Source organism: Salvelinus alpinus, chromosome 4 (genome assembly GCF_045679555.1).
Source record: "Salvelinus alpinus chromosome 4, SLU_Salpinus.1, whole genome shotgun sequence".
NCBI lineage: Eukaryota > Metazoa > Chordata > Actinopteri > Salmoniformes > Salmonidae > Salvelinus > Salvelinus alpinus.
The window spans coordinates 53,013,780-53,028,268 of NC_092089.1; the positions used below are offsets into that span (position 1 = coordinate 53,013,780).

At 41.5% G+C, this 14,489-nt stretch overlaps 1 protein-coding gene across 1 annotated transcript in view; it reads left to right on the plus strand.

Moving 5' to 3' along the window:
- The first annotated feature begins 10,022 nt into the window (after positions 1–10,022).
- Positions 10,023–14,489, plus strand: part of LOC139573946 (zinc finger protein 236-like) — a 104,829-nt gene continuing 100,362 nt past the window's right edge. Inside the window, exons 1-2 of the mRNA XM_071397953.1 lie at positions 10,023–10,163; positions 13,628–13,761. Coding sequence (XP_071254054.1) covers positions 10,112–10,163; positions 13,628–13,761 — 186 coding nt within the window. The 5' untranslated portion in view covers positions 10,023–10,111. The remainder of the gene's footprint in view (positions 10,164–13,627; positions 13,762–14,489) is intronic.

Consider the following 14,489-nt stretch of genomic DNA (forward strand, 5'->3'; position numbering starts at 1 on the left):
GCATGGTGATTGTAAAGCCCACCTCTCTGATAGAGAGGGACACACTGAGGGACACTGCAAAAACGCTAAGGAAACGTGATGAGAACATTGTGATAACCTCATCCCTGCCCCAGTCCAAACCCTTCCCACTAACAAGTTTCTCCGCTTACACTGACATCAATGATACTGAGTGTCTGGCACTGCAGACATTGAGTCAGACTTGAAAATAGAGAGCTAACACTCTTCATTGTCCTGTCTGTACTGGACATGTGTTTGAGGTGTGTGATGTATTGGAGTTTGGATTGTCTATATTTAGGCTCGGTGGTGTGTCCTCATGGATGCCAAGACAGGCAGAATAAACTCTTAGAAACAAAGGTGCTATCTAGAACCTAAAAGAGTTCTCCTGCTGTTCCCATAGGAAGAACACTTTCTGGTTCCAGGTAGAACCCTTTTCGGTTCCATGAAGAACCCTTTTCATCGAGGGTTCTACATGGAACCCAAAAGGGTTCTACCAGGAAACAAAAATGTTTTTTTACCTGGAACCAAAAAAGGGTTCTATGGGGGCAGCCAAAGAACCCTTTTGGAACCCTTTTTTCTAAGAGTGTAGCTGAGGTGGCAGGATCAGATGTTCTAACACAATGAACATGGATCTCTTCTTCGGTCGGAGTCGAGAGTGTGGCTTCCTCCAACCAGAAATCACCTGGGAGCCACACTGCATTCCAATAACTATACATAACAGAGATGTAAACTACATGTAAACACATAAAACCAGAGTTATGTAGGGAGTTACTTTCATGTCCACATTTATAAATGCAAACGAAATGCCATGCAAACCCACAACATCATATTATCAACAAGCACTCAAAGGCTATGGAATACAAGTTTTCGAGTTTTCTTTTCACTCTCTCCCCATGCTTCCCCCTCTCCTTTGTGTTCATATGGCTGTGAGGCTCCTCTCGCTCCCTCTCTGCCAGCTCGGTTATAATGGGCTTGATTCCACAGAGCCACTGTGTTTGTCACACTGAATCAGAAACATCAATTCTCCCAACTTCCTGTTATTGTCAGTGTATGAAAGCTTTGTTATTAATACTCGTCACGGGTCATTCACTGCCAAGGACAAACATTTAACATTCAGGTGATTCTCCCTTTGAGCAGGAGTGAGTAAGCAGAGGATTGTAATTGGCCTTTTCTCAATTAGATTTGCTCAGCTCCTTTGTCATCTCGCCTCCTTCCTCTCTGGCCCCCTTTTGAAAAAGGTCAAAGGTAATCGGGGAGAGGCAGCAAGGAGTGGACGAACATGCACTTGTATGAAATGATACTCATCCAATTGCGTGTTATCAGGCAAATTAAGTGTACAGGGTGAAATCCCAATGTAAATGTATAAAGTGATAAAAACAAATGTAGCTAGTTGTGCAAGTATAGATAAAAGGATAAGTAACATATCGTTTTTAAATGTTTGCATGTTTTCCTCTTTCCAGAAAACAATAACTGATTCTATGGCAAATTTCAAAAGTCTTCTGTGAAGGACTCAGGTAAGATATACTTGTCCTTTTTCGCCAAAAGGAGGCTATCGAGGAGGTGAGGACCAACAACTCATGATTTTTGCAGGATACAGGAAGTTGAGATTGCCTCTCTAAGCAGAACAACTGATCTCAATGGACCGTATCTTACTTTAGCAGCAATGGCAGCCTGTTGACAATTTTCAGATTATCGCTTCTGTAGCAACTATGGCAAAAATTCACAACTCACTGATGTCCTCTACTGGTAGATATATTTACCTTTTTCACACACCGAAACCAACCCAAGATACTGTGTGTGTGTGTGTGTGTGTGTGTGTATGTGTGTGTGTGTGTGTGTGTGTGTGTGTGTGTGTGTGTGTGTGTGTGTGTGTGTGTGTGTGTGTGTGTGTGTGTGTGTGTGTGTGTGTGTGTGTGTGTGTGTGTGTGTGTGTGTGTGTGTCTGTGTGTGTGTGTGTTGAGTGTCTGTTGAAGATGTATGTGTGTGTGTGTGTAGGTTTATGCAATCTGGAGAGCATACGCGTGTGTCCACCAGAAGTGCTTAGTTTTTGCCCAGTGATGGATATAGAGGTGCTGTGTGACCTCAGAGTGAGGGAAAGGGTCACATCAAAACAAAGGGTCTTTTAGTGCTCCAGTACAAGCACTGCACGAAACATAGAGAGAGCCTAATGACTCACAGTGAATTGTACCCCGACTGAAAGTTTAATTAAATAATAAGTTACATTATGTTGTGAAATGTAGGGTGGTAAATTCAAAATAAATTTAAATATATTTGCAATATGTTCATGAAATACTGTATATACAGTACCAGTCAAAAGTTTGGACACACCTACTCATTCCATTTTATTTTTTTTCTATTTTTTTTTTTACAATTTCTACATTGTAGAATAACAGTGAAGACATCAAAACGATTAAATAACACATGGAATCATGTAGTAACCATAAAAGTGTTAAAGAAATCAAAATATATGTTATATTTGAGATTCTTCAAAGTAGCCACCCTTTGCCTTGATGACAGCTTTGCACATCATCTCAACCAGCTTCACGAGGAATGCTTTTCCAACAGTCTTGAAGGAGTTCCCACATATGCTAAGCACTTGTTGGCTGCTTTTCCTTCTCTCTGCAGTCCAACTCTTCCCAAACCCTCTCAATTGGGTTGAGGTTGGGTGATTGTGGAGGCCAGGTCATCTGATGCAGCACTCCATCACTTTTATTGGTCAAATAGCCCTTACACAGCCTGGAGGTGTGTTTTGGGTCATTGTCCTGTTGAAAAGCAAATGATAGTCCCATTAAGTGCAAACCAGATGGGACGGCGTATTGCTGCAGAATGCTGTGGTAGCCATGCTGGTTAAGTGTGATTTGAATTCTAAATACATCACAGACAGTGTGTCCGAAGCAAAGCACCTCCACACCTCCTCCTCCACTCTTCGTGGTGGGAACCACAAATGCGAAAAAATAATCAGTTCACCTACTTTGCATCTCATAAAGACACTGCGGTTGGAACCAAATATCTCAGATTTGGACTCATCAGATCAAAGGACAGATTTCCACCGGTCTAATGTCCATTGATTGTGTTTCTTGGCCCAAGCAAGTCTCTTCTTCTTATTGGTGTCATTTAGTAGTGGTTTCTTTGCAGCAAAATCGACCATGAAGGCCTGATTCACACAGTCTCCACTGAACAGTTGATGTTGAGATGTGTCTGTTACTTGAACTCTGTGAAGCATTTATTTGGTCTGCAATTTCTGAGGCTGGTAACTCTAACGAACTTATCCTCTACAGCAGAAGGTAACTCTGGGTCTTCCTTTCTTGTGGCGGTCCTCATGAGAGCCAGTTTCATCATAGCACTTGATGGTTTTTGCGACTGCATTTGAAGAAACGTTCAAATTTCTTTACATTTTACAGATTGACTGACCTTCATATCTTAAAGTAATGATGGACTGTCGTTTCTCTTTGCTTATTGGAGTTGTTCTTGCCATAAAATGGACTTGGTCTTTTACCAAATAGGGCTATCTTTTGTATACCACCCCTACTTTGTCACAACACAACTGATTGGCTCAAACGCATTAAGAAGGAAAGAAATTCCACAAATTAACAAGGCACACCTGTTAATTGAAATGCATTCCAGGTGACTACCTCATGAAGCTGGTTGAGAGAATGCCAACAGTGTGCATAGCTGTCATCAAGGCAAAGGGTGGCTATTTTGAAGAATCTCAAATATAAAATATATTTTGATATGTTTAACACTTTTTTGGTTACTACATGATTCCATATGTGTTATTTCATAGATTTGATGTTTTCACTATTGTTATACAATGTAGAAATAGTAAAAATAAAGAAAAACCCTTGAATGAGTAGGTGTCCCAACTTTTGACTGGTGCTGTATTTAAGTAATATACAGTAAGTAATGTTGTGCTGCTTTTTTTATTGACTTGGCCAAAGCTTTTGATACGGTAGACAATTCCATTCTTGTGGGCCGGCTAAGGAGTATTGGTGTCTCTGAGGGGTCTTTGGCCTGGCTTGCTAATTCCTCTCTCAAAGAGTGCAGTGCACCGAGTGAGTACACCAAGGCTCAATCCTAGGCCCCACGCTCATCTCAATTTACATCAACAAAATGGCTCAAGCAGTAGAAAGCTTTCTCATCCATTTATATGCAGATGATACAGTCCTATACCCAACTGGCCTCTCCCCGGAGTTTGTGTTAAACGCTCTACAACAAATCTTTCTTAGTGTCCAACAAGCTTTCTCTGCCCTTAACCTTGTTCTGAACACCTCCAAAACAAAGGTAATGTGGTTTGGTAAGAAGAATGCCCCTCTCCCCACCGGTGTGATTACTACCTCTGAAGTACTTGGGAGTATGGCTAGATGGTGCACTGTCCTTCTCTCAGCACATATCAAAGCTGCAGGCTAAGGTTAAATCTAGACTTGGTTTCCTCTATTGTAATCGCTCCTCTTTCACCACAGCTGCCAAACTAACCCTGATTCAGATGACAATCCTACCCATGCTAGATTATGGAGACATAATTTATAGATCGGCAGGTATGGGTGCTCTAGAGCGGCTAGATGTTCTTTACCATTTGGCCATCAGATTTGCACCAATGCTCCCTATAGGACACATCACTGCACTCTATACTCCTCAGTGAACTGGTAATCTCTGCACACCCATTGCAAGACCCACTGGTTGATGCTCATTTATAAAACCCTCTTAGGCCTCACTCCCCCCTATCTGACATACATACTGCAGTCCTCATCCTTCACATACAACACACGTTCTGCCAGTCACATTCTGTTAAAGGTTCCCAAAGCACACACATCCATCCCTGGGTCGCTCCTCTTTTCAGTTCACTGCAGCTAGCGACTGGAATGAGCTGCAAAAAAACACTCAAACTGGACCGTTTTATCGCCATCTCTTCATTCAAAGACTCAATCATGGAAACTCTTACTGACAGTTGTGGCTGCTTCGCGTGATGTATTGTTGTCTCTACCTTCTTGCCTATTGTGCTGTTGTCTGTGCCCAATAATGTTCGTACCATGTTTTGTGCTGCTACCATGTTGTGCTGCTGCCATGTTGTGTTGCTACCTTTCTGTGTTTTCATGTGTTACTGCCATGCTATGTTGCTGTCAAAAGTCTCTCTTTATGTAGTGTTGTGGTGTCTCTCTTGTCGTGATGTGTGTTTTGTCCTATATATTTGTTATTTTTTTATTTTGAATCTCAGCCCCCGTCCCCGCAGGAGGTCTTTTGCCTTCTGGAAGGCCGTCATTGTCAATAAGAATTTGTTCTTAACTGACTTGCCTAGTTAAAAGGTTAAACCTCCAGAAATGAGAAAAAAATGTCAAATCAAATTTTGTGGCATCCCAATCTTTAAATATTTCTGTTCTCAAGAACTTTGAGACCCTGGTTGTAGATGTGTCCATAAACCAGAATACACATTTATTTGTTGCTGAGCTTTTACCACCACCTACTGCCATGGCGGACGCTATCTGACTCAATTGATATCAAAACCTACACATATCAAAGCTGCAGGCTACTTCTGATCCAATGGACTTGTGATACAGTGAATTATAAGTGAAACAATCTGTCTATAAACAATTGTTGGAAAAATTACTTGTGTCATGCACAAAGTAGATGTCCTAACCGACTTGCCAAAACTATAGTTTGTTAACAAGACTTTTGTGGGGTGGTTGAAAAACGAGTTTTAATGACTCCAACCTAAGTGCATGTAAACTTCCGACTTCAACTGTACTGTCTTGATTAAGAAGGCTAAATTAAGCTACTTTTTAATCTCTATCTCTCACTCTGCTGGTGATCCTTCTAAAGTTTGAATAACAGTAAATGTAATGAAGTGTAGATTCCTCTTTTTCCCTGCCTAAGCAAGTCCTGTCTGACTCTGACATTATAACTGAGAAGAATGGGATAAGTGATGCTTTGCACCCCGATAGCTGAATCATTAACCCATATTTTTAATCTGTTGATTATATCTGGTACTATCCTCAAGGTTTGGAAAGCGGCCCATGTACTCCCTCTTCACAAAGGTGGTGACCCTTGTGACCTAAATAATTATCGGCCTATTTCTAAACTTTCTTGCCTAGCTAAAATATTAGAATCCCTGATTAATTCTCAGCTAAGACCTTTCTTATCTTTGAAATGTATTCTAAATGTACATCAGTCAGGTTTTAGACCAGATTATAGCACTACCTCTGCTGCATTCCTGGTTATACATGATGTGGTTAACTGTATGGATAAAAGGCAACATTGTGCTGCCCTCTTCATTAACCTGTCAAAGGCTTTTGATACTGTTGATCATTCACTGCTAATTCAGAGGTTTTTGACAGACAGAACTCAATGTATTGCTACTGATGGTATTAAATCAGCTTTCCAGAATATTACGAAAGGTGTCCCTCAGGGGTTGATTCTCAGTCCTGTACTTTTTACTGTTCACATTAACAATATTGACTTTTCTGTAAAAATGTACATCTGGACTTGTACTGAGTGCATGTAAAACTAAGTATATGTTGTTCTCTAGAGCACCAAAAAAAAAAGTCTGATGATTTAAGCATAAGTACTTTGGATGGTGTCCATATTGATTGTGTCCTTGATTACAAATATCTGGGCATCTGGATAGATGAAAAGCTGTCTTTTAAAAAGAATATTGATAAGTTAGTTAAGAAGCTGAGAACACAAATGTGCTTCTTCTAAAGAAATAGGTCCTGCCTCTTGCTAAATAGTAGAAAGGAGATTATTCAGTCGACGTTCCTATCAGTCCTAGACTATGGCGACATCATCTATATGAACGCAGCTACCACTTCATTAAAGCCGTTAGATGCAGTTAATCATAGCGCACTGCACTTTATTACGGGCAACAATTTTAGTACTCATCACTGCATTCTCTAACAAAAAGTTTGTTGGCCCTCGTTGATGTCACTTAGGTTGATACCTTGCTGTGTTTTAATTTATAAAGCCATTTTATAAAATCCCACTGTACCTAACATCATTACTAAACTTTGGACATACAGTAGGAGTTACCACACAAGGTCTCAGGGATGGCTAATTCTGGAAATTCCTTTGGTCTCTACTGAGTTAGGAAAATCAGCTTTTAGTTTTCGCGCACCTTATATATGGAACAGGCTTCTAAGTGTTTTTAAATTTGAGGACCTTGTTACTGATTCATGTTTTTTTTTTTCATGACCATGTATTTCTTTCTGCTTGCATTTTGTATTGATATTTTGATGTGTGTATTTTCTGTAATTTATTTAATTCAGGGCTCATCTGTAAAAGAGACCTTGATCTCAGTATGACTCCCTGATAAAATGAAGGTTAAATAATAAAAACTAATATTTCAATTTTTTTGTGTGTTTGGAATGCCATAGTTGCTTGGGAGATCATGCTGTCATAATGAGAACGCTGTAAGCATTTGTTGGCCAATTTTGAATCTATAGTATTAGTACATTGTCCATAATGTTCATTGACTGGATATTGACAATTACCATGGCAACTATGCATCACAATAGTAAACCATGGCAATTATGCATCATAATAATTAGTAATTATATTTATATTTATATTGTGTAGGACAGAGTTCGGCGTTCGACCAGCCACTTCCAACATGCGCGCCCAGTTACAAGTGGCAGGCTGACGAGAAATATTCACCGTCGTAGAACAGATGAAGCCTGAGCGGGAATGTGAAGCTACATGAAGCTGGCTAGCTTTATAAACGCCTGAGGAAATCTAGCTTCTTTCGTAGTATACCTCTCTAGCCAGTAACTTTTGAAACCTATTTTACTGTGCCAGGTCACATAGAGACCGTTGATTGATTGATTGAATTTATTTGACAATTTGTAAAGTCCATACATAAGGGCGCTCCAGCTGGTGCCGCCTCCACATACCTTTTAAGAAAATCACCAAGGATAACACAATAAAGGTTAACAGCTTATTTCCATTGTGGTCCTTTGGAAGAGGGAAAGGGGAAGAAGGGAATACAACAAGGTTAGGCGGCGATCGTAATGACAACATACAATGACAGACACAATTTTTTTTGTTTCACAGCATCCGTATAGTTTCTGTTCCTAATAAACAACTATGAACAGGTACATATTCCTTGTTTATATGGCCCTATAACAATCCAAACAATCAATCCCTATATAAACTCAGCAAAAAAATAAATGTCCCTTTTTCAGGACATTTTTTCAGGACATCACACCTGCGGGACAGGTACAGGATGGCAACAACAACTGCCCGAGTTACACCAGGAACGCACAATCCCTCCATCAGTGCTCAGACTGTCCGCAATAGGCTGAGAGAGGCTGGACTGAGGACTTGTAGGCCTGTTGTAAGGCAGGTCCTCACCAGACATCACCGGCAACTACGTCGCCTTTGGGCACAAACCCACCGTCACTGGACCAGACAGGACTGGCAAAAAGTGCTCTTCTCTGACGAGTCGCGGTTTTGTCTCACCAGGGGTGATGGTCGGATTTGCGTTTATCGTCGAAGGAATGAGCGTTACACCGAGGCCTGTACTCTGGAGTGGGATCGATTTGGAGGTGGAGGGTCTGTCATGATCTGGGGCGGTGTGTCACAGCATCATCGGACTGAGCTTGTTGTCATTGCAGGCAATCTCAATGCTGTGCGTTACAGGGAAGACATCCTTCTCCCTCATATGGTACCCTTCCTGCAGGCTCATCCTGACATGACCCTCCAGCATGACAATGCCACCAGCCATACTGCTTGTTCTGTGCGTGATTTGCCATGGTCAGCGAATAGCCTGGATCTCAATCCCATTGAGCACGTCTGTGACCTGTTGGATCGGAGGGTGAGGGTGTAACAGTATAACTTTAAACCGTCCCCTCGCCACGACACGGGCGCGAACCAGGGACCCTCTGCACACATCAACAACTGACACTCACGAAGCGTCGTTACCCATCGCTCCACAAAAGCCGCGGCCCTTGCAGAGCAAGGGGAAACCCTACTTAAGTCTCAGAGCAAGTGACGTAACTGATTGAAACGCTACTAGCGCGTACCCGCTAACTAGCTAGCCATTTCACATCCGTTACACTCACCCCCCTTTCAACCTCCTCCTTTTCCGCAGCAACCAGTGATCCGGGTCAACAGCATCAATGTAACAGTATAACTTTAGACCGTCCCCTCGCCCCGACACGGGCGCGAACCAGGGACCTTCTGCACACATCAACAACAGTCACCCACGAAGCGTCGTTACCCATCGCTCCACAAAAGCCACGGCCCTTGCAGAGCAAGGGGCAACACTACTAATAGGTTTCAGAGCAAGTGACGTAACTGATTGAAACGCTACTAGCGCGTACCCGCTAACTAGCTAGCCATTTCACATCCGTTACAAGGGCTAGGGCCATTCCCCCCCAGAAATGTCCAGTAACTTGCAGGTGCCTTGGTGGAAGAGTGGGGTAACATCTCATAGCAAGAACTGGCAACTCTGGTGCAGTCCATGAGAAGGAGATGCACTGCAGTACTTAATGCAGCTGGTGGCCACACCAGATACTGACTGTTTCTTTTGATTTTGACCCCACATTTGTTCAGGGACACATTATTCAATTTCTGTTAGTCACGTCTGTGGAACTTGTTCAGTTTATGTCTCAGTTGTTGAATCTTATGTCCATACAAATATTTACACATGTTAAGTTTGCTGAAAATAAATGCAGTTGACAGTGAGGACGTTTCTTTTTTTTGCTGAGTTTACATCGCAATACATGTATTAATGCTTCAATGTTGCTTTCCCCCATCCTATAGTAGCCTATTCTTGCTTTTTCTTGCAAGATTTTGAAAAGGAATTGTGCCTCCTTTATAAAAGTCCTAATTGTATGCTGTCATTGGACCAAAAAAATCTAATAGACTTTATTCCCTATTCTTATTAAGAATTTGATGACACTCCTGCTCCTCCTTGCGACAATGCACATACATATACGCTAGATGTCTCCCTCCTCCATGCATCGGAGCCTCACAACAAGTAGCCTAGCTAGACGTGCACTACTACCACACTGAAGAGTTCATGTGTTTGCTGATTTCTGTGTCCGCGAGGTGCTCGTCGTGAGGCAGTCGCCATTTTGAAACCCAAATCGTTCACAGTACACCCGCCCTGAAACCTGGAACTATGCCGCGGGGCCGGCCTCGCAAACTGAGGGATAAAACCAACGACGGAACAGGTAATCAGTTCCAAAATGTCACGAATAAAAAAGGCAGCGACCATGCTGTTTACACAAGTTCATAATGAATGAACAAGCTCTTGCGTAGCAGAGATAAACTCACTTGAATATAGTGTATATAGTCCCCGGATATAGTATTGCGGGTGTCCATTGCTTTGTGCTGTAAAGTAGTGATTGAGGCGGAATGATATTAATAACATTTCGGTGGCTCTACTTATCCAGATTCAGTCTAATTTACACTTCAGGGAGGCAACAGCTCCCGTAGAGTCCTGTCAAATATAGGGCATTTGGCTAGGTAACGTCAGTTAGTGTTTTTCTGACTCATGTGTTAGCATGTTGGTGCTTGGCTAACAGGCTAGCCTTTGTTTTTAATTTGTGTGTGCGAGAAGACCGCTAGCTAGATTTCACTCAGCTAGCCAAACCATCAGGAAAGTAGTGTTTCACCATCCAGTCTCTCTCGGTTCGCTGCAGCTCGATACGATAGCCACATTTGCGAATTATAACTACAACCGTTAACTAGTTAACTAACAGTTTAGCTAGTTAGCATCCAAGTATAGTGATCAGAAGAGAATGGGTTTTCTGCATGTGGCTAAGTTTGTTGCTATCCTATAGCTAACTAACGCGTTGCTAACTAGATACACCTGAGCTAACAGCACAGAGGTGTAATTAAAAAAGAAGAAGAATATCCCTATGCCAGAATTAAGTCAATTGGTAGTTAGCTAGCTAGTATCGTAAGAGTAGTAACGTTAGTTAGACAAGAGCTAGCTATAGTACAGGTTAGGGTATTTTGTCATGTTTAGTTTTATGACAGCCTACTAACTAGCTAGCGTAAAGTATGTTCAACCAGCTAGGCCATCAGGTGTGCAAATTTTTACTCTAAAACTAGCGTTTCTATTGGTCAGATTCAGGTAGGTCCATCCCCATTTGCTGACCGGTCCAATAGAAACGCTAGTTTTCGTTCAACAGTTTGATGATTACACACCAGTAATATTCAGTGGGCTTGTTTGGTGCAGTGGTCACCAACCTTTTCTGTGTCAAAATGCAAGGTGAGATCTATCGCTCAGATTTGTTTTGAACATGACTTTAAAAAAAAAAGCACGCCTATGCAACATTAACGTTTTAAAAACAGTACTGTAGCAATGAGGTTTGTGCACTAGCCTATAGGCCCAATATATTATCACTACATTGCTTGAACCATTTAAAAGAAAAAACATATATTTTTATTTCAAAATTTGAGAAGTTATAGGATCACACCGGTAATAGTTGTTGTATTACTTGTGAGGTACAGCTGAGTGAGCATACATTTCAATAATTAGCTTTTTATTTTACTGGGCTGACGGTGCCTGCATCTGGTCAGTCTCAGTGGAGAGAGAGGGCAGAAGACTTAGGATCTGCCTCTCAAGGTCCCTACGCTCTCCCTTTCCTCCTATGACACTGACCAAAAAGTGACAGTCTTCCAGTTGATGCTGAAACTAGAGTCACACTGCGTTATGTCTGCTTCATGCACAAATTCATGTTACTCCTATGAACAGAGTGAAATATTCCTTGATATAAAAAATAATTAAAGACCCAAGCTGCTAATAGTAATGCAAGTCTGTCGATACACTTTCCTACTCATTCATTACAACTTACTGCTGGTTGTAGCGCAAGTGGAAGTAGGAAGAACCCACATTTTATGGCTTATAAAAGTGTTGAATAAAAGGTGTTGACAGTGCGGAGTAAAAACAAGTTCTCACTCATAAAAACATCAGCTCTTTAATGTATTCGTTGACAGTCTCTAGTAATGGCTTTAAAAGTTTTGTAATCTCACAGTATTGACTTTTCTGTAGCTTACTTTTGCGCCTGCTATGTTACTGCAGACACTAATCTTAGCCATCCGATTGGTCAGCGTTAGGCCTATAGTGCACTTGATTTGCTCTCCGGGCACACCAGGAAGGCAGAGTTCATACCTTCAGACACATGAAATGGTTCAAAATCAATGTTGACAAAACAAAATACGCTAGACAATGTGGGATATTTTTTGGTCAATTGCGGTGGAAACCCTTTTATGTGCAAATATTGATAGAAAAACCATTATGTCACAGTAAACTTGGAGTCACGTGATGTTGTAACCTACTACCACCACGACATATGACCCGCCCATATGATCATTACATGCAACATGCACAATGGCTGTAGATATAATTACAGTGACCTATTTCAAAAACAACTTGTGTACCTCTAATTTTATATCAATGAGTTGGGCACATGTAGTCGTTCCAGAAAATATACAGGCCTATACATATACAAAATGACCAAGTTGAGTGCAACAGTTGTCATAAAAAGTAGTCCCAATCCAGAAAGAACTCCTAGTCCCCCTGATATTCAAATTCGACCCCTGACATTTCATGTGGCCCCTGGTGTTCACTAATTTCATAGACTTAAATAACAAATCATTTTGAGCGTTGTGCATACTGTTGAAACTGAACTCCATATATGCTCCCTGGCCCTAATCCTTCAATGTTTGCAGATCTGTAAGGTCAGTCTGACCTGGTCAGGTGTATCAATATGGTGGTAGCATCACCACTGCACTGCGTAGGCTACCTATCCAGACTTGCAAACGTTGAAAGATTAGGCTAGTACCAAGGGGAAGGGGTTGGTAGTGTTTTGGGACAGGCTCACATCTGTTACCCTATGTAACAGTGCCCATTACCTGATTTGGCTACCAGATAAAGACCAAAAATATATTGGTGGATGCTCTGTTTTATTTACCTCTCTTTAACTAGGCAAGTCAGTTAAGAACAAATTCTTATTTTCAATGACGGCCTAGGAACAGTGGGTTAACTGCCTTGTTCAGGGGCAGAATGACAGATATTTACCTTGTCGGCTCGGAGATTTGATCTTGCAACCTTTCAGTTACCAGTCCAACACTCTAACCACTAGGCTACCTGCAACCCCTACTGTCTTGTGTCTTAACCTTCTTTTTAGTTTAGGTATGAAAATTACAATAAATGTGATTATTAGGCTATTACTTTGCTTGGCTGTTTGTTATTTGGATTAGTTTAGTTCGAAATATCTCCTTTCCACACATCAATCAGACTGAAAAATGCAAACAAACCCAGGGTTTTCCCCAAAGAATGTAAGAGGTGCTGTGCCACCTTGTGGACTGGCTGCACCACTATGTAAATATATATATATATAATATATATATATTTTTTAAACTGTGTTATCATATAACGCCATATAAGGTGTTCAAAAGCTGTCCCCTCCAAGTCTCCCGTTACCAGACTTAGCAGCACCACCCTATTTAAAAAATCCTGGGGAGAACCCTGCAAATCCTAAACCTAATATTTTACTGTCTGGAATCTGCCGGGAAATAGGCTGGTGGACCAAAACATTAGGGAAATTGCAGGTACCGTTTAAGTAACCTAATTATGAACACCATGGTAATATGAGTGTCTCTGTCTCCCTCTTTTTGTCAACAGAGGGTATATCTGGAGCCAAGCAGGACAACAGCCATGGGGATTCCAAGGACAACAAGTGCACTGTCTGCTCCCAGAGCTTCACCACTGAGAGCCAGCTACAGAGGCACCAGCGCGACCATGAGGCCAACGACAAGGCAAGCACAGTGCAAAGGGCCAGACGAGGCTGTTTGACACAACATAGGCTGGACCGACCTAGCCTGGGTGCCAGTCTCTTTCGCCAACTCCTTTTGGAATTGTCATGCCAATGTTTAGCTTGACAATGACAATGGAGTAAGCAAAAACATAAACCCATCTGGGTCCAGGCTAGTACAGACCTACCATAATGATCTCATTTGATATGGATAGAAATGTCCTTCATTCACATGATTGATTTTGTATATGTATGAATGGTGTGCCGCATGTGAAAACATTAGATATATACGTTACATCCATTGTTGATTAAGGTGAAGAACTCAAAAAAGTACCAGCATATAGGCCTAGTCCTTTTACTGATGTTTCTGCCTGACACACGGATGAGTTGTCCTCAGATGACAGTTGTAGCTTGTCCACAGAGATACAGTATGAGTGGATTTAAGTTTGTGTTTACTCTTCATTATTCAGCTGTCAGAGTGGGAGAGCCTCTTTGCTGGCCAGTGAGCAAACAGTCAGACAGACAGACAGACAGAGGGAACATCCTCTTAAGACAAATAGCCCAGTGTATGAGGGAAATGTAGTGGCACTAGAGAGCAAATGCAAATGAGTTATTGAATAAATACATATATTAGAAATATACCCAGGAAATAAGACCTTCTGCCAAACAGACCAACTGGCATTTGACTGAAAATTATAACAGGAGAGAAAATGTACTGGCCGGACTGTTATT